The sequence below is a fragment of the Neolamprologus brichardi genome, chromosome 10, assembly GCF_056152115.1.
Source record: "Neolamprologus brichardi isolate AB-2024 chromosome 10, ASM5615211v1, whole genome shotgun sequence".
Taxonomy (NCBI): domain Eukaryota; kingdom Metazoa; phylum Chordata; class Actinopteri; order Cichliformes; family Cichlidae; genus Neolamprologus; species Neolamprologus brichardi.
The window spans coordinates 28,377,006-28,404,238 of NC_142113.1; the positions used below are offsets into that span (position 1 = coordinate 28,377,006).

The window sequence follows — 27,233 nt, forward strand, 5'->3', positions numbered from 1 at the left end:
GCAGTTTGTTGGTCTGGAGCATTCAGATATGTGTTAACATAATGCCACAATATTCCCAGAAGTAAACGTCCCAGGAAATTCAGCCAGGGTCACACGGTGCAATGCTCAATGAAACCGCAACAAAAACCCAGTGCCAGATCTCGGGCGACAGATAGCATGTTAAATGTTGAAGTTCATGACAGTACAGTACTGTAACAGCATCTTTACAGGTCTACCTAAAAAATCAGCCAGACAACTACAGCTCATTCAGAACTCTGCTGCTCGAGTCCTCACTAAGACCAAAAAAGTGGACCACATCAGTCCAGCTCTGAGGTCTTTACACTGGCTGCCTGTCCGTCAGAGACTTTAAAGTTCTGATGCTGGTCTATAAAGCTCTGAATGGTTTAGGACCAAAATACATCAGCGACCTCCTGACCCAGTATGAACCTTCCAGATCCCTCAGGTCATCTGGATCCTGTTTTTTATCAGTTCCAAGAGTCAGAACCAAACATGGAGAAGCTGCATTCAGCTTTTATGCTCCATATATCTGGAACAAACTCCCAGAAAGTCTCAGATCAGCTGAAACACTCAGTTTATTTAAATCCAGGTTGAAGACTCACCTGTTCTCAGCTGCATTTGAATAAAGCACCAAATCCACACTTTTAAGCTTAAATTTCAAAACTTACATTTTAACTACTGATTTTATCTACTGTCTCTGTAAAGCACTTTGAATCACCTTGCTGTTGAATTGTGCTATATAAATAAACTTGCCTTGCCTACAGTTAGAAAAAGACTGAACAAGTATGGTTTGTTCAAAAAGTTGCCAGAAGAAAGTCTCTTCTGTCTAAAATAAACATGGTGGCATGGATTAGGGTTACAAAGTTTCAAGAACAATGTCGTTGCAAATGTAAGGACATTGTGCAAAAGTACATCTGGCAAAAACCAACACACTGTAGTAACTGTGAAGCACGGTGGTGGAGGGATGATGATTTGGGCTTGTTTCACAGTCACAGGACACCCTTCAGTCTCCCACGAACTCCTCTGTGTGCCAAAGTATTTTCCAAAGTATTCTAGAGTCAAATGTGAGGCGATCTGTCTAGCAGTTAAAGCGTGGCCCAAATTTGCTGACTCAGCAGAACAATGATCCCAAGCATCTACAACATCATGGTGAATAAAAGAAAAGAATTAAAGTGCAGACCTGACCCCGACTGAAATGCTGTACGTAAACAAAAGGCGTGAAGCAACGTTTTTTCACAACCATGACAAAGTCATACACAAAACAGTTACTCTGAGTTATTGCTGCTGAAGGGGAATCTATAAGCTACTGAATCACAAATCAATCCTTAGTTTTTCACAGGACTGTATAGATACAGTGCATACGTATAACCAACCACTGTAATCACTGCCCATGCAAACATGTCATCACTGCCTGCTGATTCCCCCACTTGTTAACCACTCAAACGGACCAACTGATATACAAAAGTAAACAAACCCACCATATGATCGATAGTCAGACGCCTCACTGATAATGTTTGGGATCTGGACAGGGGGAGACCCCCTTTACACTGATATTTAGTTTAGAAAAGAAGCAAAAAAACCCAAAAAAATTACATATTAATCTTATATCGATGTTCATGTGTATAAATAAATCAACAAACACATAAAGAAAGAAAAACATCTCAGGCTCTTGCAGTTACAGACTTTCAGATTTCATGTCTTATGTTTAGTTTGGATGAAATTTGAAGCTCCAATAGTTTTTTGTGTTTCATACAGCAAAAACCTTACTTACATTGTTGATCTAGTTGATTCAGCTCATTAAAAAAGTACCAAATCTCACCAAACTGAGCATAACGAAAGCCTCCAGCAACATGGCCTGTCCTTCTCAAAAAGCATGGGAATGCTCTACACATGATATATGCAAAAGCTTCATGTTTAAAACTAAAGATCTTAAATGTCAGAAGAAGACAAAGAAATATAGTTTGATTGCTTTCACGTGTAGTTTGCAAACCCAGATATCATCCTAATCTGGGATCTTGTGCAAGTCACTGCTTGTTAATGTATTCAGTAAAAAAAAAAAAAAAACGATTACAACGTTCAGATGAAAAACAGAATTTTTTCGATATATTAAAAAGAATCACCGTCTTAAAGATCAAACCAGTTGTCTCGACACCACTCGGCAGATTTCAGTGTCTTCAGTACTTCAATTATTTTCTTTTTTTTTAATGAATGTTATTAAAAAAATACAAAATGACAAGAGAAATCTTCAGTAAGGATAATCTCTGCTCAGCAGAATTCCAAAGTGTCTCCATCTCGTTGTGTCGGGTTTTATCCCACATCATCATAGTCCTCCTCATCCTCTTCTTCACCCCCGATGTCATCATAGTCTTCCGTGGAGGTGTTGTCTCCTGCTTGATCTTCCTCGTCCATCTTCACATAGTCTGGCTGATTGTCCACGCTCTCCACATAGTCGTTCTCCTCAGCCAGGTTCTCATAGCTTTGGGCCTCCAAAACACTACCGCTCATGCTGTTGACGACTGGAGGAGGAGGAAACATTATGTCTCCCTCCATCTTGACGTAGTCAGCCTGGAGTTCTGTGCTCTCCTCGTAGTCGTGGATGCTTTCCTCGTGGTTGCTTACATTCTGCTCACAGTTGCCATCCTCGTAGTCATGGATGCTCTGGCTCTCCTCAGCCAGGTTCTCGTAGCTTTGTGCCTCCAAAACACTACCGTTCATGCTGTTGAAGATTGGAGGAGGAGGAAACATGATGTCTCCCTCCATCTTGATGTAGTCAGCCTGGGGTTCTGTGCTCTCCTCGTAGTCGTGGATGCTTTCCTCATGGTTGCTTACATTCTCCTCACAGTTGCCATCCTCGTAGTCGTGGATGCTTTCCTCATGGTTGCTGACATTCTGCTCACAGTTGCCATCCTCGTAGTCGTGGATGCTCTGGCTCTCCTCAGCCAGGTTCTCGTAGCTTTGGGCTTCTGAAACAGCAAATTCCATATTTAAGGTTAATTTTATTGCTGCAGTGCATATAGGTAGCTGGTCAGTAGAAGGTTGTTACAGATAGACTTGGCACTTGGCAACAGTGGGGAGGAAGAACGTCCCTTTAACAGGAAGAGACCCTCAACAGAAAAATACTCAGGGAGGGGCAGTGGGCAGCAATGGGGGTGAGGGGAAAGAGAAGACAGAAAAGAAGAGCACAGAGAGATCAAAAACAAAGAAAGAAAAAGAATAAAAGTTACCCTGCAGTGATGGCAGAAGAAACACAATGGGGTGGAGAAGAGATGGTCAGTGCATTGAGGCTATACCTAAGGCCCCAGTCACACTGGGAAAAATATGCTATTCCTCAGTGATTGCTGGGTGGTTGCTGGAGGTTGCTGACAGTCGCTGTAAAATTGTTAGCTTCAGCCCTATTCATGCAGGCCTAGACTGGACTGGTCAGTGACTCATTGGAAACTAGAGGTCACAAGGGGGAAAAGTATGTTACCAAACCAGCTGAAGAGTAGTTTCTGGAAGTTGCTAAGTGGAATTATTTGCAAAGAGTTATACAGTGGTGCACTGGAAACCTCCCACCAGCAGGCTACCACAGTTGCATGGAAGACCTGCATGCAAATACGCACAAACTCCTCACCAAACAGTAGTAAAATGTTGAAAAGCACAATAAATACTGAAAACAAAGACTATTAGCCTTAAAGGTAAAATTATTTATTGCTGCAGTAAATATAGCTACAACCTTCAGCAACCAACCTCCAATCGGGAAATACATATTTTCCCCTAGCAACCAGAGGATGCCAACTGGTCTCCAGGGCTGTGTGAGTGACGACTAAGGGATGGTTCAGGGACACCTGATTCAGCTCTAACTGTAAACTTTATCAAAAAGGAAGGTTTTAAGCCAAGCAGGGAGCTGGATCCACAGGAGAGGGGCCTGATAGCTCAGGCTCATTGAATTGCTCTGGTTGGATAATATGATATTTAAGATATGTTTATTTTGTACTATGCATATGGGAAGAAGAGTTTAAATTCAGTTCTGGATTAAACAGGGAACTCCAAAGGTCCTTGGACGCTGGGACTTGCAAACATGGACAGTATAACTGAGGCTTACGAGTAAGAAGAAAGGACTATTCAAGATGTGCTCAGTGGCTAACAATCACACATGTACCGTTCCAGAATCAGATCGGATATCCAGGCACCGTTGTTCCTGCATAATCATTATTAATATTAGTCAAGGATCAACAATCCAATCGACCAATCATGATGTCAAAGCTTTGTAAAGTAGGGAAAATGTTGTTGTTGTTTTAATAATAAAAAATAAATAAATTGTTGTCTACATAGACCTTTCTTCTGGAACAAACCGTAAGGATTTCAGGTGTTATTTTTATTCATTTCTACATTATAATGAATATATTACAAAGTTTAGCTTGCTGTTAGCTTGCTGTTAGCTTACTGTTAGCTTGCTGTTAGCTTGCTCGTGATACCTTTCAATTGCATTAGCTAACTTCTTGGTTAATGCAAACTGAGTTCTCCAAACAGTTGACCAGTCTATGGCAGTGTTGATTCGGGACCAACATTTATTATAATAATGCAGGAAAACCACTAACATAAAGATATCAGATCATACATAAAATCCAATTTCAACACTCCTTTATCAACTATTAACTGCCAGAGTGACTATATCCATCTTATGTACTACCTATGGTTTTATTTAGTGAAGCCCTTCTGGTTGAATATGAACAAAGCTGGGCAAAGTTACTGACAGCCTCTGCAAAATGTTTGACTAGTTTGTTTGGTTTTGTGGCTAAAAACCAAAACTATGAGCTTCCATAGACTCCTTATGGAAGCTTGTTTTCACCACTGGAAAAAACAAAACAGAACATAACATAGATTTTTGGGTTTTAATCTTAAAATTTAGGCTTACTAAACAAAATAACCTCAAATTCTGACTTGCTAATGCCAAAAAAGGACTTTTTCAGTGGTGGAAACAAGCTTGCATAAAACATTAACTAAGCTAGTAAAGTCTGTCACGATGAATGCTTTATCATCAAGGTAAGGAAGCTCCACTAAGTTGATTATGTTCATCTGAATGCAGCATCTTCAATCCCAGTACTATGGGCAAGAACATGGGTGCACCATGGATTCCTTAGTTTCGCTCAGTATAGCTAACTTGTAAATGGAAAAAGTAGAAAATAGGGCTCTGTTATTCTTTCCTGGAACACCACTGAGCCATTAGTTCAGGTATGTGGACATGGCTGAAAACCAAACCTCAGCACATATCAGGATTCACTGATTTCATTAACTTGGTGGACAAACATATCAAGTTCTCAAGGGCGGAGTAAAAAAATGACAGGCTAGTTTTCTTAGATGGTGAGCTTTCCATCAGCAATGGGGGGCATTTGAAAGTCTGTGTGTACCATAAACCAACAATACTGATCAGTATTTAAAGTTTGAGTCTCATCATCTACTGGAGGACAAACTGCGTGTCATCAGGATGTTACAACATCATCTTCACAGACTTAGCAACCAGAAAAGAAGAAGGGTTAATCTTTCACCATCCTACACTGCTGTGATTGCAGTCATTTCCTAGCTCTCTGTGAATGGTACTGATGACCAATGATGAGCAAGTCATGAGCAACGGTAATGACGACTGGCATACCAACAGTAGCGGTTTTTGATACCAGCGACACGGGCGGTTGCCCGGGGCGGCATCGAGGTGGGGGGCGGCATCATGGGCATCGGCAAAAAAACCAAAATTGCTCGTACTCAAGCTGCCCCGACATCAGCCAGCGCATATTGGGAATGGCATAGGCACCGATCGGTTTTCTATCGCCCATTTGCTGGGAGTAAGGGCGCCCTCCATTTGCCCAGGGCGCCAAACAGGCTAGGACCGCCACTGCATACCAATCATCCAATCATAATGAAACCGACCTCACAGCCCATTGTTAGTCAAAGGTGCTAGTTTTGTTCGTTATGAAAATTTTTATAAGGTTGGGGAAACCTGCAGTTAGCCAAGACTGAAGAAGTCACTCTTCTGCTGAAAACGCTGCATTCAGATCGACAGAATCAACTTTCTCAGCTTGTTTAAAGAGAAAACTCTCTGTTGACCCCTCAGTTTTTTTCTTAAGTGCAATTCTTATTAATAGTAGTAATACTTTAATATTACTACTTGCAAACTGCTGATGTCACATAAAAATTAACATATCGAACTGGAAAATTTTTAATGAGAAGCAAACCTATCTATTGCTGTTGGCCCGATGACTTATGGGACACTATACGTGATGTTTATGTGTTCTAGGCTTTAGTGCTGTACGGCAGTTACAGTTATCCGGTGTTGATTTGCCATGTTTGTGTTACTGTATAACATTACTGCAGCTGTATGTGTTCTGTGTTTTATGTGATTAGCGGAGCACTGTGATTAAGATGGCTGTTTCTGTGCACCACCTCTTGCTGCTGTTGTGGGTGAAGGGGCATTCTTAATAAACAGCTGTGCTTCCTGTAGCTTTGCATTACAGCTAAGGCAGGCATAGCAAGTCAAAATAGAAGTCTTTCTCTCTTCCTTGCCTGAGCTTGCCATATCATTGATGTTTGTCAGCTGCTGGCTGGGCTAAACATCCTGAGGTTATTACTTTGTGAAGTTCACCAGTTTGACTTCATATTTTTAAAACTCATAAATGTTTTCTGTTATTCAATTCAGCTCAGTTCAATTTCACAGCAACAGCCGCCTGAAAGGGTTATCAAGAAGATAACGATGGTCCCTGATCGAACCCTTTATCAAAAAAGAACGTTTTAACCCTTATCTTAAAGGTAGCGTCTCTCAAATCCAAACTGGGAGCTGGGGTCTTAAAGGTGAAGGCTCTGACTCCTATTCTACTTTTAAGTCTGAATTTAAAAATGAGAAGGAGCAGACTGCCATGTATCCTTCCGCAGTTTGTGGTACAGTTACAATGTCATCATCAAGCCAAAAATATTCTTCATTTTGGTCTGACTTGTAAAATAAGGAGCACTTTCCTTGTTTGGCCCAAATCCTTGACAAAACAGACATCATAAACACTTCTTAGTAAGTTTGAAACCTTAGCTTGGATCAGAATATGTGGTGCTGCCTTGGATCTGAATCGTGTGCATAAAACTGTCACTGCCATGTAAACTGGTGAACACGCGCTGCCCTTTAGTTTGTGGTTTATGGTCAAATGACAGACTGGATGAGGCTTTAATTTCAAAGATCTGAAAGTGAGAGAAGGAAGCGCGGTTTCATAAGAGGAGGGGCAATCTGTAAGAGCCACTGAGAGATATAATAAAGTCTTGCCTGCTATGAGAAACTGTGTCCGCGGAGGTAGAGGTGGAGTGCCCGTTTCAATGTTTCTCTCCTGGTATTTGTTGCTCCTGCAAATTTGCAGAAAGAGAAAATGTCAAGCGAAAAAATCTACGTTAAAGAACATAAAGTCTGCAATGTCTGAATCTGGATGTGAGCACACAGTAGTGTAAGGTCTGCAGAGCTTACTTTGGTACAACAGACATGTTTAAGCTACATGGTCCCTTAAATATATAAGGACTAGATGGAAAATATGGGGAAATATAAATGTTTAAATGCATCATTTGTTTAAATGAATATTGATTATGATAATAATAATATTAATATTAATAATGTATATGGGATGACTTGTACGGACTGAAATGTGGCAACAGAGAGAAAGCTGAGTAAATAACATAAAGAACTAGAATTTATAAATGAAACTCAAAACACAAAATTCCCAACACAGTCTGATGGTAGTTCATGAAGTCACAACTTTTAATTCCTGCTTTTGGACAGGAACTTTCCACTGAACATGATTTTCCATCTGTCTGTGGAAAAGCCAGCTGCTGCTGCTTTAAAAGATCCTTCATGATTTGTCGTACAGTTGCTGTTAAAGAGCCAATAGAATTCTTTGTTTTGGACTTATTTGTGAATTAACAGCACTTTTCTGGTTTGGCCCAAATCTGATTTGTATCCATGTGAACAAAATTATACTTTTTTTGACTTGCACAAATTTTGTAGGTTGGAGGGATAGATAGTGGAGCAAGCCAATTTGCTGTGCACACTAGAGACCTAACTTTGAATACTGCATGTCACAGACTTTCATACTCATTTAATTTTTAAATCTATTATTAAGTGAAAAAACTATCTATTTTGAGATTTAGCGCATAGCTGTTTTTAACTTACTTATATAACCAACTTTCTTACCTTTGCCTATTAAACCTATTTGGTTAGGTTTAGAAAAGAATCAGTGTTTGGGTTAAAATACAATGTTTAACACAATAATACTTTTAAAGCTCTGGTTCCTTGTTTTTTCTCATTTTCTTGGTTTGGATACATGATGCAGACATGAATTATACTTTCTACTGAAATATATCAGTTACAAAGTCTTGCTGTCATTTTAAGTTTTGTGGTAAGAGTGAGCTGCTAGTTCAATGTTACATTTGGTCACAAGTTTGTAACATTATCAACTGGTTACACTGCTGTGGTCGTAAAATAAACAGACACACAGAGACTTTTTGGAAGCCTTGCAGAAAAATGTTTCCAAATAGTACAACATAAATGTCATATACTGTATGTTATGCTAACACTCCTATACTGATCAATACGTGGACTTCCAACTAATGCACAGTACACAGTGTAATAGTTACACATCCTCTAGGGTGAAAATAACAAAGTTTTACTGTTTAGAGTAAAATGTCAATCATATATATTAAATCGCTGTAATTTTCTGGATATTTATAATTGTGTTATTTGTATATATTACCGTATTTCTTATATTTTGTAATTTAGTTCAGTGTGCTACTGTTCTCATTGTCTTGGAGCAACTATAACCCCATAATTTCCTTGGGTTTTAATAAAGTATTCTGATTCTGACCTCTGGTTTTCTCCCTATATCTCCTGCCCCATGGCTCTATTGGGTGTCACCGGTGAGTCCTTTCCTGTGGACATGGACAGTCTAGCACAGTATGTCCACTGTCACCAATTTGGGTTTTAAAATGGATAGGAATTTTAGATTTGACAGTCAAGTCAGAGCAGTAGTGAAATCCAGCTTATTTCATCTGAGGCAGCTGGTCAAAACCTATCCTGTCAAAAGATAAATTCAGAACAATAATGTATGCTTTTATTACAACTGAGCTGGATTACTGTAACTCGTTGTACCTTGGTATTAGAGAGTCATCTTTGACATGAAAAATTACAGGTAACCATGGGAATCTGCTAGCAACCAAAACAATCACTGGGAGGTTTTTGGTTTCAGTGACATCTCAGCAATCAATTTCACCCAGTGACAGCTAGAAACCTCAAAGAACCACTGCTAACCGGTTGGAGAAGGCACACACTTCCCTAGCAAGCGCTGACTGTATCGTGTCTAGTATGACGGACAACTCTCAAGGAATGTTTGCATGTAAGCGCAATTGAAATCCATCAGTTGCAAGCTTACGTCGAACACCCCCCCCCCCCAATAAAAAAACCCAAGAAATTCTTTTTTATGAACACTGAAAGACTGTATTTTTTGTTTTTGTTTTTGTTTTTTTTTTTTTGGGGGGGGGGGGGGGGGGGGCAGATTGTTATAACAGTGTTACATTTGGTCATAATTTGGTAATTTTGTAACATTACAGGCTTTTACAGTGCCATGCTTGGAAAGTAACCAAACCACATAGATTCTTCTGCAACTTTGTAAAAATGTAACAGAACACCATAAATGTGACATATAAACGTTTAAAGTCTAAATGTAACATATGCTGACATATTTTGTAGCCCTAAGGCAGCTAGGATAGACTCTGCCCCCCGCGACCCTAACAAGGATAAGAGGAAGAGAATGTGTGGATGGTACTGCAGTGGGGAACTGGTTACTTTTTTGTATGTTACTACGCTACATAAATGGTTACGCAGATGTCAGGGAACAGGGAAAATGATTTTGATACTATACTTGCCCAGCCAAGTTTTTTCATCCTCTTGAAAGGAAACAAAAAAAACTACATTTATAATGTATCATATTTTTATACTGGTTACATCCTGGATGTGTCAGAACATCACAGCCCACAGAGTGAATGGTGGGAGTAGTTTAGCTAATACACTATTTTTAGCATGTTTGCTGTATGTATTATCATATTTGCTTGTGATTTTTTATTCCAAGGAATATTAACCCTCTCGAGGCAGGCGTTGCCGATTTGCAACAGTTAAAAACTAACAACCTGATTACCCCACATACATATTTTATGAGTTTTTTTTACTCAGACGTACAACTGCAGGACTTGGTTGTGCATTAGCAACTAAAACTTAATTTGAGCCTGAGAGGGTTAAAACAGCTGTAATTCAGTAAGAACTCATGTCTGAAAGTTTGTTTTTGACTGTATATATACTGTGTGGTTGTTAAAAATGCAGCTTACAGTTAGCATTATAGCTAGCTATGCAGAGACAATTTAAACACACAATATATAACAATCCAATTTGTGCTAATAAAGTTGGTTTAAAATTAGTTTTGCTTGTTGAAAACGCCGTCAGCTGTGTTGGGAATTTCATGATTCAGCACTGAAGCCCTTTTTCTGGTTAGTTTAGCTTAGCGTTGCAAATGAAAATGGGAGAAATAGCTCCCCGTTTGATAAAAACACTGCTTAATAATAAATACAATAAACATAGAAGCGACATAGACTTCTCACTGAAGCATAAGTCAGACAATAGCAATAAAAACAACAAGTCTGATTCTTTAAATGTAAACCTGCGCCTGTTTTTAGTACAGTACAATCCATTGTGTACATTCACTGTTATATGATAAGTATACATTTATGCATTACTCAGTTTTGAAGTTGAATTCCTTTTTCGAATCGTGGATTTTGTGTTGGCCTGTTGGGGGGGAAAAAAAGAAAACACAGTTAATTCAAGGTCAATTTGGCAAAAAGATCAATATATTTGCACCTAAAGGCTATTTAAATGGATTTATTCACAGCTCAGCAAGAACAGATTTGGATTGTGTTGCTACAAACAAAGGAGAAAAATAAATGCAAATATGATATAAGAGTATTTAAATAGGATAAAATGGGAAAAAAAGTACTTTTAAGCATGTTTAAAGCATCTAAACAAACCATATTTAAATGCATACATGAATAAACAAACAGCGCTGCTGTTTTCAAACGCACAGTGTTCTTTTATCTCCACATGCTGTTACCTATGATTAGTGTTTGTGTTGTATTTTATTAGCTCTTTATATGTGCATACGCTCAACCAGCACGAAGCCCCGCTTTGTGGTGATGCAGCCCAGTTTCCCCACAGGGATCATTAAAGTTTCATCTAAGCTAATCAGATCCGGAGGGCACCCCCTAATAATAGTAATTCATACAATTATAATAGTTTTTCTTCTGGCTTGCAACGAACCCTTAAAGTAAGTAGTTTAGCTTCTATAGTGTGTCATGGTTTGGTTTCTCTTCCCTTTCCGGCTTATGATTTGTGGTGAACATGTGCATGTGTTGGTTTAGCAGTGAGTTTTTAAAAAAGGAGGTAGTTGAATTAAAAATGAAACTGGTGTCTGACGGTCATTTCAGTTTGCTCTAACTTATTTTGAATCTGAGGGTATAGTAAATAAGTGGAATGAACCAATCCTGTGTGTCAGGTGTCCAGATTTCTGTTTAATGATGCTGGTCGCCAACAGCTTGAAACCCATCAAGGAAAAAAACAACATGAAAGGATTCATAAAATAATGGAGGACATTTGATGCAAAGATGTCATTATTTTTTCTTCTTGTCATAAGATCTTATAACCACTCTGATCTGTCTTGAGGGGCCCCATAAAACCGCTGAGAACAAAAAAAGTTATCTCTGCAGTACAATGTCAGGTCACAGGACTTAGCATTAGCTGGACCGCTTAGTGACACTGAACTTGGAAAACTAGATTTAAATACTATGAAGCTACTTTCTCTGATTTCTGGGGGGTTTAGGCTTTAGAATTTAAACAATATTGCATTTTGACACTTATAATAATGTAACAGCTTAGTTAGTTTTACAATGATGTGTACAAAAACCCTGCAGTATACTGAAAATGAGACACACGGGGGAAAAGGGATAACACACCTGTGAAAGCAATCAGCATGGTCCAAACGGTACGAAACATAACTGACACAGGAAACGAAACAACGCTAAACACAGGGACAAGAAGCTCACAGCAGCCACAGAGGCAGAGGAACAGGTGCTAACAAAAGATGAGACAGTGAAACACAGAGGAAACTTCTTTTTTCAGATGCTCCCTTAGAGGTCATGACCGCAGATCATCTGCCTCCATCTCACCCTATCCCTAACATCCTCACCCCATGCCCTCCTTCACTGCGTCCATGAACCTCATCTGTGGGCTTCCTCTTTGACTCCTGCCTGGCAAACCTCACATCACAGCAGGTCATGTAAACCGCCTCTTTCAATCTTGCTGATCACCTCATATCACAAATAAAAGACAAAATATCACTAGAAACCACAAAGAAGTAGAAAAAACAAAGAAACCACTAGTTTGTCTAGCTCTTTGACTACTGTCCATCTGTCCAAGATTTTCCCCAGCGTCAAACCCCCTGACACCTGCTTTTAGAGGAGCTATTTAAACATTTCATACACTCTAGTGGTTTCTGTTTTTTTAAAAAAAATTCTGTATGTTTCTGGTTTCATCATTTCTTTTTTGCAAAACATTTTGTAACATCTCCTTTCCTGCTTCTGCTCACTTTGTCCTGACTGTATCTGAATATACAGCCCTATCCTTCCCCTTAGTCTTTGTTACAGGGAGGACTTGTTGGTTTCTGCCTGTACATTTTTTGTACTCTGTGTTAGACTTTCAGGATGAATAAAGGTTTGCTGTTATTTGTGGAAGGTCCTGCCTTTGGATCTCTCGCCTCAACACAGATGCAATGCATTTTCAATGGCAAAGTCTCAACGCTGCCCTCATGTTCTGCGTGATTCTGGTGAGTCAAGCCTGAAGATGCGTGGCTTCAACTCTTAACTTCCACAAATCTGACTGCAGCTTTCTCTGGAAGGAGCTACGTTTTTCTGAACCGGGTGTTTATTCATAAAGCCTAAAAATCCCAGGCTTGCTTTACAGTCTGTACAGTACATGAGTCATGACCTGGATAAAGAAAAACCTTCCTTCACTGAGAAGCAACTTTATGAATGTCTCTGACATAACAGACAGGCACACAACATGACCTAATGTACAGAGTGTACATTTCAAACTCATTTTATTCTCACCCACAGGAGATGGTTGCAATGCCAGATCTTCAGAAATGGATTATTTAAAAAGAAAAAACAAGCCAGTCAAATAAAATAAAAAAACAGTCAAATAAAAGACCAAACCATGAGTGACTAAAAGGAACTAAAAAGAGGAAGGTGATTCAAAACGGCCAGTTGGTGGGCAGATTCTTATGTGGATGGAAGATTATTCCTAAGTCCAGGATAAATAACAGTAAAGCCCAGGTCACTGAGAGAGGTTCTTGGGCTCATAACCTCAGTTACCTGAGGGCATAATACAGAGGTGAGACCGTACAATACCATCACAGGACAAGCAGTATACTGTAAATATACTGTAAGCAGTATATTTACAGTAAAAAAAAACAGTAGCACTTTCTATTACAGCTCGGTAATGAAGGGATAATAGTAACAAGGGGGAAACAAGAGGGTTATAATGTGGTAATTTCTAAGTTATTACTATGCAATTAGCAAAGTAATAACTATGTAATATTCAAGTAATATCATGTTAGCAATAGTGGTTAAAGTTGAGTAATATTATCCTGAAATGTATGTAATAGTATAATAAGAGCCCCTAGAAATAGAACTCGGTAATAAAGGGGTAATAGTAGGGTAACAAGGAAGAAAGAAGAACGTAATAATGTGGTAATTTCTAAGTTATTACTACTGAATTACCCATGGTAGTTTCTGTATAATAAGCAGGAAACAGAGCTGCAAAATGCAAAACTGCCTGTTTCTCTTTAATAACATATGAATAACCTATTAAAGCTAACTTAAAGTGTGGTTATTACCTAGAAATATCTCAGGTAGTTTCTGTGTAATAAAAAGGAAACAGAGCTGCAAAATGCAAACTGCTCGTTTCTATTTAATAACATAATAATTCCATAATATTAATTCCAGGTAACAATCAAACAGATTTATTAATAGGTTATTAACAGGTTATTGATGTGCTATTAAATAAATGCAGACAGTTTTGCATTTTGCAGCTCTGTTTTATGCTTATTACACAGAAACTACCGCAGGTAAAGTGGTAATAATTTATAAATGATCACATTATTACATCATTGTCACTTCCTTTTTACCTTACTACTACCACTTTATTACCGAGCTCTATTTCCACATTGTTACCCACAGTTTTGGGGGCCCTTATTATCCAATTACACAAATTTCTGTGTAATATTACTTGGATATTACATGATTATTACTTTGGTAATTGCATAGCAATAACTTAGAGATTACCACATTATTACTCTCTCGTTTCCCCCTTGTTACCCTACTATTACCCCTTCTAGCACTTTCTATTACAGCATGTAATAGAAAGTGTTACCAAAAACACATTTAAAGTATCAGAAAAAAATAGTGTATGCATTATTATACAGGGATTCCTGTAACTCCATATTTTTTTTATTTTTGAACTAGAGTAACTTTGCATCACTCACAGCTCAAAAAAATCTCATTCTGACCAGTCTTACGGTCCCTTAGTTATTTCCTCTGTTTAAATAAGGCATTTTAACTCTTCTCTCTTTAAGTTATCCTACTTCTGATTGACTGCCCCTCTTAACCAGAAAGCATTGGTGTAAAGCTATGTGCCTTAGATGACCATATTAGGATGCATTATATGGACAAAAGTAGAGGGCTACCTACACGTTACACCTACAGGAGCTGTTCAGCCATGGACACCCCCATGCCATGGAGCTCTCGGGACACTCTGAGGAGGCTGCATCAGCAGGGCGTTGGTGAGTTTTAGACACCACACGCCTCAGCACGCAGTGACTACACTCTATAAATGTATGTGGTCTGCCACTTTGTGGCTTCATTGCTGAGGCTCTTAGATGGTGTCATACTTGCAATGATAAGACCTACAACTGATCATGCAGGGAAGAAATTTCACAGGTTGACATGTTGCAATGATGTCATCTTATTACTGTATCAGTCTTGAATTCAGTAAGTGCCATATAACGTTTCCTCTCACTGTCATCACATAGCATCTTAAGACTAGAAAGTGAGTTTAGCTCTATTCTGTTTTGTTCTGGCTTGTTCCAAATCACAAACTGAACTAAGCTCTAAGGTTGCTGAATGAATATATTTTAAAAACACTTTTTGTGCAGATAAAATGACTGGAAATGACACGAGTATGCAAAATATATTGAGGTGTTGTTTCCCAATCTTGCTTTACTTCTAGGATTTTTTTCTTTTTCTCTTTAAAAAAAATACTTTTAGTAAGTTTCATTTTGCTGTGCATATATAGTTAAATAATGTCATATGTGAACATCCAGACTCATGAGCAGAGTTAAGGCCACCACAGATTAAAGCCTCTTAGCGATTTAACACTGCAGAATGGTGGGCTTCTGCACATGCTCACATCTGGAATTAGATCTTTCTACTTGTGACAGGGAAAAAAATTAAAAGCACATGCATCATTTTTAAGTGTTACCTTATGAGCTTTATCAGCAATTTAAAAAGAATAACAAGAAATTATTTAAGTTGTTTTAATACCGGTAAAAATCTTAACATACATGGCTTAAAATAGCAGTCATGCCTAAAAAAAGCAAATACGAATGACAAAAATACTGGACTGTTTGGCTACAGGGTGTACACAGTGTATACAGAAAAAAGGCATCGGTTCCTGAACCACGCAACCAGTTTCAGTCTGTCCACACCTTAAAAAAGCTGTCTGACAGCTCACACAACCAAATGGACAAACACCATTCCTGAAATGAACTTTTCTACACAAACTTACAGGAAAACACCTTCACGCACTCTCTAAAGCTCCCAAACACTTGTTGCATAATGTTTTGACATTTCACTTATCAGGGTTTCAATTCAACATTTCTTCTATAAGAAGGGGAAGACAATAAATCTGTGTGAGAACAGGAAAAAAGTGGTAAAAATGTATGTCGTTGATGTGCAGATGAAGGCTTGTTCAGTATTTAGTGGCAGGTGCGCTGCAGAGATTCAAACCTACCTCTTTTTCTTGATATGCACTTGCAGATGAACATGAAGATGATGCTGATCACCACAGACACGAAAACCATGCCAACGACCACCCATAACCATAGGTACTTGCGGATAAACGCCATGATCGCACTGTTAAAGGATTTAAAAAAGAAACAAAAAAGTCTGAACACTTCACCACGAGAAGCACATCTGAGCCGCTGCTTTTCAGTATACACAGAGCTGGGGATCGGAAAGAAGGCCATTCAACCACTTCCTCTTTTTTTCTGTGTTGACTAAGTCCTGGGGTTATTTTTGTATTAAGATTAGCATTCTGAGAATCAAACAGGCACCTCAATAACCTCCAGGGACTCTTCTGAGCCAACTGCACTGCCAACCATCAAAACGTCTCAGTTTTTGTTCTCACTTCAGACAACCTCAGCCAAAGTATCTGAGCTACTTAAAGCTGAAAGAGAAGGTCAGCTTTAAAGTGAATTGTTTACTCCAGCTGGACGGATGTATTTATGTGCCTTTATCGCTGTGAACGGAATGATATAAATACTCGTTCCCCAGTTTATCTTCATGCCCGGCATCCTCTCTACACAGCCGCTTCCTGCCAACTTCCAGTTACAAATACTGCTGATTCAGAATACAGCCATGCAAGATAAAGTGATATTCGGACATGAAAGCACATAACAGTTTACTGTCTGCTTTGACATGTGACACCTTTCACTGCAGTTAGACCTGATAACCACTTTTTAAGTATTATCTCTAATTATGGATAAGAATAGAATGACTTTTATCACAAAAAAAATGCAATTAAAGTGTTATTTCAATACATGTCAACTTCCAAATACTCCAAATAAGTGCCTTACCTTTCTTCCATATCTCTGGTTTAAGAAGGACGGCAGTTTCAGTAAACAGAAGGTGAAAGCGGATGGTGTCTAGATATGACAGGACTCATCATGTGCTGCATCTTTGCATGCCATCGTCTAATTTTCTTACCTAACCAAAGAAACATGAAGGCTGAGACTGGATTATCCCCACCCCCTGTCATGCTCCAGTGACCAAATCATGTGGGTGTTTGTGTGAGGCTATAAGAAGAGTCAGACACGCATGACAAATTTACACATCTGTGTTAATACTTCAGTTGGAGAAAATTGTTTTTGTTTTATTTATTTGGTCGGAATAGAAATGTCATCACAGATTTTTGATATTTTAAAGAGGTTCAAATTAACATTTTTAATACGTATTCCTTAAACTACAAGACAACATTGCCAGTGTCAGCACTGAACACTGGACTGTTGTGTAGGTCTCTCACATTTTCAGTTCCTCTTATAAATCATGACTTTACAGCAGTTTATCATAGTGTAATCTTTAGGGAGGTGTTTTCCTGTGCAGCTGCACATTCACAATAATTGGGATTTATATCACCTGTTGATAAATATCTCTTTTGTTTTCTGTTAAGAATTAATTGTTGAAAGCGAGATTTAGTTTGGGGGAAAAAATCAAGTCGATTTTATTTTAAAAAGATGACACCGGAATTGGGTAACTAACGCTATTTACTTATAGGAAAATGACTCTGTGCCTTCAAAATATTAGCACAAAACTGCTAAGTGGTGGACAGATATAAAAGTAACTTTCGAAATAAGTAGATATATGATTATTTTGTCTTGTATTTATTTCTATGTTGGTTTACATTACGAATAAACGCGGGCCTTTTGGAGCGTTCACAAGTGTTGATTTTATTTTGAAAGACAAACCAGAAGTCGCACTCTTTCGTCGCTAGCTTGACACTAGTTGTGATGTTAGCTTGTTTTCTTGGACGCTCCTAGCTCTGATCTCACCGCCCTGCTAATTGCCTCACGCCCCCCTCAGGAAACCATGGCCTCGGAGGCCTCGGGATCCCCTCAGTCGTCCCAACATGACGGTAAATTTCTTGTGTCTTTGGCGGTTTGTGGTGGGTGTGTTGAGGGGCTGGGAGCAGCGAAGCCAGCGACGGCCTCTGCATCACTGGCAACATTAGCTAGTTAGCATCCTCAATGCGACGTGTCACTGCCTCATGCTGGGCATTTAACATTGCGCAGTGGTTCACAAATTTGTGGAAACTTACTGAAGCTCTGTATAGCTGAACATGAGGAGCATGTGTGACATATCCAAGCTAACGTGGTTGTCTCTTTAGTAATGTTACACCTAGCTGGTTAGCTCCTAGCTCTGGCTAGTCTGACTAATTTGATCTAAAGGTCGGCTCTGGCCTCTGGCAGTCCGGCCCTGCACTGACAGGGTCAGTCATATGGGTCGCATCGGTGGCCGTGCTCTGTGGTGTCTACGGGATACTGATAAATCCTGCAGGAGACTTTCCCTTTGGTTATCAACCCGAGGTCCAGGGACCCAGAGGCGGCATTGAGAGCATCTGGAGCTTCAGGAGCTGAACGTGGGGCTCCCACTTTATACAAACTGTGTGAACAATTCCAGTCCAGGTTTATGTTAAACAAAACAGACTGCGACAACGGTAATACGTGCAAAACAATCTAAGCTTTATGCGTCCTCGGAGGTAATATTACAAACACTCTGTAGCTTGAGAGTCTGTCACAAATCCACACACACATTAGAGAGGGATGGGGGCATCTCCTAGTGGTTACCTTTGTTTTTATGCCGTATAAACCTGTACATAATGTTTTAAGATGGCACTTGGTGAGGTGTGTGGTAGGAGTGACAGATGGGTTCAAGGTGGGATTACATCAGGGATATGCTCTGAGCTGCTTCTGATGATGGACAGGCTGACAGATGAGGTCAGGCAGGATTTTCAATGGACTGTGATGTTTGCCACAGATCAACATAGTGATCTGTAAGGAGAATAGGGTGCAGCCTGGAGAGGTGGAGGTATGCTCTGGAGAGAAAGGAATAGAAATTGTATGTGAATGAGAGGGAGACAGGTGTAACAATGAAAATGCAACAAGTAGAAATAGTGACGGTCGAGGAGTTTACCTGGAATTAACAATCCAAAACAATGAGTACACAAGAGAGATGAAGATGAGAGTGCAAGGGGAAGATTTACAAGATGACAATGCTGACTGACAAAATGGGCTATGGTCACCTGCTCACCCACTGAGCTGCAGATACCTGTAGATCTTTGGAGAGCCAGGTGTTAGTAATGGTGCTGCTTTGAACTGAGCAGTCATACACATGTCATTACTTCTTGACAATGGCACCTGTTGAGCAAAAGTTGCTGTGGGAGTGGGTTACAAAGGGTGGTGGTAAAATACACTGAAAGAAACTGCTTCGTGGCGGTTTGATTTTTATCTTAATATATATTAAAAGCAGCCAGAGAAAAGACGGTGTCTGTTCAAAGTGCAAAGCGCTGCCTGCAGTGAGTAAAAGGAGGATTTGAATATTTGAAACAGTAATTAGTAACAGGCCTACCTTCATTCAGTCGTGAGGTTTGAGGGAATTACTTACTTCTGAAAATGCAGGGCCTGTTTAACTTGAAACTGGTATAAAATAGCTTTGACCGCCAATGTGGGTGCCTGGGGTGACTTTAACTGGTTTACTAGTGTGGGTAAGATAATAGAAAGTTTTGTGGAAGTGTATCAGGGTTCAATATAATGGCTTAGTGGAATGGGAACAGTAAAAATGTACATTTGGCAAGTTGACTGACCAATGACAGTGTTTCTACTGATCAGTTCACCTGTGAAGCAGACTGACTCACTAATGATTAGTTTTTTTCCCCACCAGACAATATTTTCACATGAAATTAACATTTAAACAGTCTCGATAGTTAAAATATGAAGGGAAGCCCTGTTTTCTAACTATGCAAGGGGTGAGTCAAGGACAGATAGCATTTACTCAGTTTTGTTTTAAAGGTTTAGCAACTATTTTTTTATTCTGATTTAAGTTCTAGAATTGTTTAAATATAATCATGTAACATCAAATCATGTTTATTTGAAGGAAACAGCATAAATGCAGAAGCAGTGTGTGAAAAACTGAGTACTGATTCAGTAGCTTGCAGAACAACCTTTAGCAGCATTAACGTGAAGTAATTGTTTTTGGTATGACTGTATCAGTCTCTGACTGTGGTGTGGAGGATTTTTGGTCCACTCTCCTTTTCAATGTTGCATCAGTCCATTGAGGTTGGAATTGAGGTGGCTGGAATTAATTCAATGCATTTCATTGTGAGGTCTGGACCGTTACAGCACCTTGATTATTTTCTTTTTCAGCCATTCTCTTATAGACTTGCTGCTTTTTTGGGATCATTTTCCTGTTGCAGGAAAGTTAAGTCAAGTTTCAACTTTCAGCTAGATGCCATCACATCTGACTCTAGAATACAGAGAAGATTGGATTATCATGGTGGATTGCAAGCCCAAATCATCACCCCTCCATCACCGTAATGTGGCGTGATGTGGCGCTGTTCATTGTGGTCACCTCCACTTTGATCTCGTATGTCCAAAGGACATTGTTCTTGCAGCTTTGCAAACCTAAGAAGAGACTTTCTTCTGGCAACCCTTCTAAACAAGCCATACCTCTTCAGTCTTTTTCTAATTGTAGTGTTATGAATTAACATTTAACATGCTAACTGAGCCCTGTAGTCTGAGATGTATTTCTTGGGTGTTTTTGCAGTTTCTCTGAGAAATGCACCACCATTTGACGTTTGGTGAATTTGCTGGGACGTCCACTCCTTGGATTGTCATGGCATTAACACACACCTGAACACACAGACCAGCAAACAGCCAAGTCTTTTATAGAAGTTGTCACACATGCTGCTGATCAATTAAACAACTGCATTTGATTAGCGGTACTTGGCTACTACTTACCCTGTTAAACTTGTGGAGCAGTAAGGACAAACTTAGGTTTTCACAGAACTGCTTAGAGTACTGTGAAAACTTAAGTTGTATGTCAGCAGGAACTAGGATTATAGCCTTATGTGTGTTTATATTTTGGATTACTCAGCACAGGTTAGGAAGTTACCACCCTGTTTACCTGTGCTTATTTAGGAGGATGCAGGTGAGGCTGGAGCAGGGGTGGGCAATTCCAGGCTCCGAGGGCCGGTGTCCTGCAGGTTTTAGATCTCACCTTGGGTCAACACACCTGAATCACATGATTAGTTTGTTACCAGGCCTCTGGAGAACTGCAGGAGCTAATTTAAGCATTTAAATCAGCTGTGTTGGTTCAAGGACACATCTAAAACCTTCAGGGACACCGGCCCTCGAGGCCTGGAGTTGCCCACCCCTCGGCTGGAGAGACATACGAAATAGATGAAGTGGTGGATTGCTGCAAGGCTGTCTTTTTCTTTATTTCAGCTTCCTGTAATGTGTTATTACATTTTTTGTTATTAAATGTCACTTTTTTCCAATACCCCTGCATCAAGACTTGCTTCTTAAACACTCCTTCCTTTGCGGTGTCACATGATATCAACCACCTTCTGTGTGGGATCTGGTTATGAAGCCTTGCCTTTGCTTTCTTGGCATTTTGAACATGGATGTGATAAAGCAAGGTGTAGACCTGACTGTGAAACTGTTGAAAATGAAACCAGACATGTCCACTTTAGTCCTATTAGCCTTGGACAGATTTCCAGAAGTCTTGTCGTTTGGTCAGATACAACTTTGCCGTTCTGCCATGTTTTTTTTTTTCTTGGTGAGAAGACACTTTCTACTGGCAGCCCTTTCAATTAAGCCATATTTGGCCCGTTTTTTTTCTAATTATGTTGTTATGAACTTTAACATTTAAGGTGCTAACTGAGGCCTGCTTCTGCATTTTTGGCTTACTTTTAAACAAATAGATAGAGAAACGGTGTGATATGTCACATGCTGTTGTTAATCTCTTAGAATTTAAAGTGGGTGTGCTTCCTTTTTACAATAGTAATCTGTTGCCGGGCGTCGGTTTAACTCACCTTGTTCGGCAGATGATCTTATGCCGCTAGGCTGTTTGAGTCCAACCCAGGGCCCTCTGCTGTGTGCCTTCCCTCACTCTGTCCCCACTTTTCTGTCTCAAACTGTCACTGTTTTATCAAACAAAGGCAGAAACGCTGCTGTGAGGTTGAGCCTCTGTTATATTTGCATCATCATGAACTGGCGTTGCTGTTAAATCGGTTAATTACTGACTTTCTTTATGCGCTCTATCATGTGATCTTTGTGGCTTCCTGACGTGATCGGTTACACACCAGAGCAGTCGGCTTTTATTTTAATACCAAGAAGGAAAAGATGCAGAGCTTTTGAGCTGAGGTAAGTGTGAGAAAAAGAGCTTGATATACGCTGTGCTTAAATACAACACAAACTTATGAATACGTGGCGATGGAGTTAGTGTTTCCTTTTGTTTGGCTGTCACATGATCATGGTGGAATTGAGCTGAACCGTCCGGCTGCTCGTAAATGTTTCCGTTTGGCTGTCTGGCTTTAAGGATTTTATCTGTATCGCTGCGGTTTTAAATAAGAGATGAAGAAGTAGGAAAATGTAGGACCGTAGGAAAACCAGTGACTGGTTGTGTTTGCTGGCGGGAGGTTTTTATACTTCATTTTATGTGTCGCCTGACTGACATATTGGTGGGCACAATTTATCAGCTGATATTAGTATTGACCTATTTATAATAGATGGCTAAACAAACAGAAAGGCCCTTTAACTAGGTTCTGCATCTCAATGTTGGATAGTTTCCCCACAAGACTGCACTTTGCAACTTTACTGATGGCAGCATGTGTTTGTAAGGCTTCAATATCCAGCTCATCCGAATTAAGCAGAGCAAGATTTTTAACAAATATCAATTATGGTTTACCATACCATAGAGCGGGTTACAGCTCATTGAGGTCATGTTTACTTAGATTTTTCTGGGAGTTATCCATGTTTGTTTTTTACCTTTTAAGATTCAGATAAATCTACATTTCAAATGTAGCCAAGCCATAACAGACTTGGTAAATTCAAAAAGGCTGCAAGTAAGTATTGATTTGTGACAGCTTTTTATGCTATTTTGTGTTTTCCCAACAAATATTGCCTTTATTTTGTTGATGTTTTTATGTGGATAAATCCTTGAGGGCCAAACATATAAACTGAATAACAGTTAAAAATTTGAAATAAGGGATGTCAATCATGAAAATCGTCCCAGCAGTTCAGTGGATGGCTAAAATATCTTGCACTGCACGTACCAGTGCTCGGTGAGGTGATGCCAACAATAAAAAAGCATTTGAAGATCTTGTCAAGTTTGAGTTAAAGTTTGATAATGGAGTGAAATATGGTATTAATTTTGTGCTTTAGTAGATCCACTGTGCATTGTAGCACACATGTAACAAGTTGTGCTGTTTTTAATTTAAATGTGGGTGTTCATCAAGATGGTTCATTAAATGCAAGTGTGTAAGTAATAAAGGTGAGTCTGTTTTTACATGTTTATCTAAAATAATCTTTAAGGGGAGTACTTATCGGTTTTATTATACCAGATATATTAAATGATAAAATGATGTGAAGATGTTTTTCATAGTTAATAAGAACCAGATTTATCTGAAAAACAGGGATGACACCACTCATTATTATTATTAGAAAGAACCAAGTTTTTGTTAACATTACATTCAAAATTTTCTAAATATTTTCTACATATAGATTTTTTTAAATACTTATTTGTCCACAGTTTAGGGGCAGGGATAGCTCAGTAGGTAGAGTGGTGGCCCCATGATCGGAAGGTCGGGGGTTCGACTCCACTGAACGGCTACCCTGAGGAAGGTACCGTCCCTACACACTGCTCCCCGGCCGCTGCATTGGTGGCTGCCCACCGCTTCACTGGGTGAATGGGTTAAATGCAGAGGAGCAATTTCCCTATGGGGACTAACACATACACATTATACACATTATTATATTATACACAGTATCGTGATAGTCCATATTCATAAAGCTATAGTTTTAGATCCTTACCCTCCAAAATAGTAAGTAGCTTTCTCCATATTGAAAATTTTAAAACGTTACTACAAAAGTTGTGACAGTAATGACCTGAAATATTTCATTATTTCATTTAAGAACTGTATCTTTCCCCTGGATTTTTTTTCAGTCAAATTGGTGATGGTCACGTGGAAAGTTTAAAAGGTTGGTCACGTGGAAAGTTTAAAAGGTTAAAAGGTTAAAAACAATCAGTAAATGTGATTGTTTATGAAATGTTTCTAAACGACTAATGCAACATACATCATATTTATTTTCCCTCACACTTCTCTTATGAGCTTCTACATATGATATCTCTAGAAGTTATTTAAAATTATCTAAGAAAAAGTTTCCATTTAGCTGACTGTTAACAGCCTTGTAAAAGAGGCCACTGGTGGACTTTACTCTGTTTTTAAAGGTGTCACGAGCTGAAACTTGCTGGTATAATAAAAGTTAAGTAACTGACCACATGAAACCACGTGAGGTCTGTTATATTAATAAATGACTCTGCAAAAATCACTATTTAGAACTTTTGTTTAAAGTAAAAAGTAGTCTCCAGTTCAAGTTCCCAAATTTTGCAGATTTGCTACTTCATAATAATAAATTATTTGTTAATGTTTTCATTTCTGTATCGCTATCCAGAGACATTTAGTCTGTAATTTGTGAGTTCTGTACTGTTTTGTCACATTATTACATTAATGATCAGTAGATTAGATAGTACTGGATGTAATAACACATGTTTCAGCCTAATTACATTTAACATTTGCGTAACATTATGGCTGAACCAAACAAGGAATTCAGTGATTTAATCGTTGTACTTATTGGTTTTATTATATTAGATATATTTAATCATAAAATTGAAAGTTGTCATAATTTCTAAGAACCACATTTATCCCCAAAAGCATCAATAATAATTTGTATTCATATCATTTTAGGGCTTGATAGCTTTTATTCACCCTCTGATTTGAGTCCTTAGTAATGAGATAAACGACGTAATGAGTGCACTGATTTTTGTGGATGTTTGCCCTTTGACTTGAATGATTTCTTTTCAACTACATGTAAGCAGCAGCTAATTTTGTTTTGCTTTTTTCCTCCTTCATTATCATTCAGCGGTGCTACAGCAGCGAGTGGCAGCTCTGGAGCAGGAGAGGGCCGAGTTCATCAAACTCAAGCAGCAGCTGGAGGTGGAGTTCAACCAGAAGCGGGCCAAGTTCAAAGAGCTTTACCTCACCAGGGAAGGTGTGGATGGTCATAAAACTCTACACAATGTAAAGTGTCTTGTTGGACATAGCTGTGGAGCATCTTTGGCCTTTTAAACTGTCTGTTTGAATTGAACTCATGCATGCTGAGGTGCAACACTGGTTGCCTGCTAGCTGGCACAGTGGGAGATTCTGTGAAATTCCCCACAGAGAGACTAAACAGGCCTTGTAAATGACTCCAAGGCTTGCAGAGTAGAAAGAGGTTCTTCTTTTAAAATATATAAACAATTTTTTTCTGTAATAAATTGTGCTGAATAAGGAAAAAAGTCTGAAATATACAAGTGTCCCATTGTGCATTTTTCCTCTCTCCTCCCATCATTCATTTCATGTCTCACCTCTCTCCAGAGGAGCTGAAGAGGCAGACAGCTGCACTGGAGGACGCCCATTCCGAGCTGAGCTCCGTCCAGACCCAGCTCTCTCAGGCCCAGGCTGAGATAGAGACCATCAAAGCTGTGGCCACCGTGTCGGAAAACACCAAACAGGAAGCCATCGACCAGGTCCGCAGCCAATGGCAGGAGGAGGTGGCCTCCCTGCAGGCCATAATGAAAGGTAAATGGAGCCTGACGCTATGTGAGCAGTGAAAACCTCTATTCCTAATATCATTGCTCTTTTGCTTATTATTCGGGTTTTTACTTAGATTGATAACACTATGAATATATATTATCTGAAAGATTGTTTACATTTAAGTGGTGTGATCAAAACATTTCTGAAGGCAGGTCCAAAAAACAAAAGCGCTACCTGATTTAAAGCTTGTTGATTTCACCTTCAAGGTCCCCTTTATGTCTGGTTGGCTTCCAGTGCAGCTTCTATTCATAGATCAATCCCTGGAAGTCCACTTGGCGCTGTGCAGCCTGGGATCAACTTATGTTTCAAAGTGACTCGGTCTCCCCCTGTGACTCTGTGATTTTCAGTCAACAAGTCCACAGTTTGCAAACTTCTTGTTCGTTCTTTAAAAACGTTCATCAGGTTATGCTCTGTGAATTCATTCTCTAAGTTCAGATTGTCAACATGGACTTCTACCACAAGTTCATGATTCACATGTATGCCATGTTATGCTGGCTCAGATAAATCTTTTTTTGGCCATACTAAAACAATTTGTACTCACCAGCTGGACTAGAGGAACAAGTACAAGGCCACACACAAGACTTCCACTGAGAGTATTAAAACCAGCATCCCTGTTATAAACCACCTGCAGTGTCCTGCAAGTTTTAGATCTCACCCTGGGTCAACACACCTGAGTGTTTAGTTCATTACCAGGCCTCTGGAGAACTTCAAGACATGCTGAGGAAGTAATTTGGCCATTTAAATCAGCTGTGATTGGATCCAGGTTAGGGCTGGGCGATATGACCCAAAATTCATATCTCGATATTTTTTAGCTGGGTGGCGATATAAGATATATATCTCGATATTTTTTTAAAGCCATAAGTTAACAACAAAAAGAGAGTTCTTAGTCACACTGTGTCCCAGATGTCACACAGGCATTTTTATTTACATACAGCCAGTGTTGGGGAGTAACGGAATACATGTACCGCCGTTACGTATTTAAAATACAAAATATGAGTAACTGTATTCCGTTACAGTTACCGTTTAAAAAGGTGGTATTTAGAATACAGTTACTTTGTTGAAATAAATGGATTACACGGCGGTACTTTCCTGTTTCATATTGTGGCGGGTCAGGACTGTTTGGGTTTTGTTTGACAGCTACGTTCTGTTGTTCCGGGTGGCAGCGTTACGGTTGCCATGGTTACAGGGTGACGTTCTCTCTCTGCGTGTTTCCTGGGTGAGAGAGCGCCTGTTGTTGTTGTGCTAAGCTAATAGGCAGAATGCTACAGGTATAGCTCTAAAGAATGTAGCATCATAGGCAGTGTAGTCCGTGCTGCAGGGAGAATGGACTGTCATAGCCGTTATGTGTCTGTGAGCGAGGGAGGGAGAGAAAGGAAAAGTACGAGCCGTCATC

General features: G+C 39.4%; 2 protein-coding genes and 1 long non-coding RNA gene across 5 annotated transcripts in view; 1 reads left to right on the forward strand and 2 right to left on the reverse strand.

Annotated features, from left to right (window-relative positions):
* Positions 1 to 673: 673 nt before the first annotated feature.
* Positions 674 to 17,108, reverse strand: LOC102794585 (uncharacterized). Of its 2 annotated transcripts, XM_087847491.1 has the most exons (5): positions 17,007 to 17,108; positions 16,163 to 16,284; positions 10,780 to 10,828; positions 7,277 to 7,353; positions 674 to 2,960 (listed from the first exon to the last, which is right to left on the reverse strand). In XM_087847491.1, exons 1-5 carry the CDS (start codon positions 17,015 to 17,017, stop codon positions 2,305 to 2,307), a joined length of 915 nt encoding a protein of 304 aa, XP_087703617.1. In that variant the 5' UTR covers positions 17,018 to 17,108; the 3' UTR covers positions 674 to 2,304. The 2 variants fall into 2 exon arrangements, with proteins under 2 accessions (XP_087703617.1, XP_087703616.1); XM_087847490.1 differs by lacking the exon at positions 17,007 to 17,108 and having other exon boundaries at positions 16,163 to 16,629.
* An 808-nt stretch (positions 17,109 to 17,916) lies between these two features.
* rabep1 (rabaptin, RAB GTPase binding effector protein 1) overlaps positions 17,917 to 27,233 on the forward strand; it is a 46,131-nt gene continuing 36,814 nt past the window's right edge. For both annotated transcript variants that reach the window (XM_087847488.1, XM_087847489.1), the window contains exons 1-3: positions 17,917 to 18,061; positions 25,128 to 25,256; positions 25,622 to 25,825. In XM_087847488.1, coding sequence (XP_087703614.1) covers positions 18,016 to 18,061; positions 25,128 to 25,256; positions 25,622 to 25,825 — 379 coding nt within the window. In that variant the 5' untranslated portion in view covers positions 17,917 to 18,015. The remainder of the gene's footprint in view (positions 18,062 to 25,127; positions 25,257 to 25,621; positions 25,826 to 27,233) is intronic.
* LOC118453796 (uncharacterized) lies at positions 19,126 to 25,669 on the reverse strand. The gene is made up of 3 exons (XR_004843455.2): positions 25,612 to 25,669; positions 22,019 to 22,126; positions 19,126 to 19,262 (listed from the first exon to the last, which is right to left on the reverse strand). It is a non-coding gene; the product is annotated as an uncharacterized LOC118453796 (long non-coding RNA).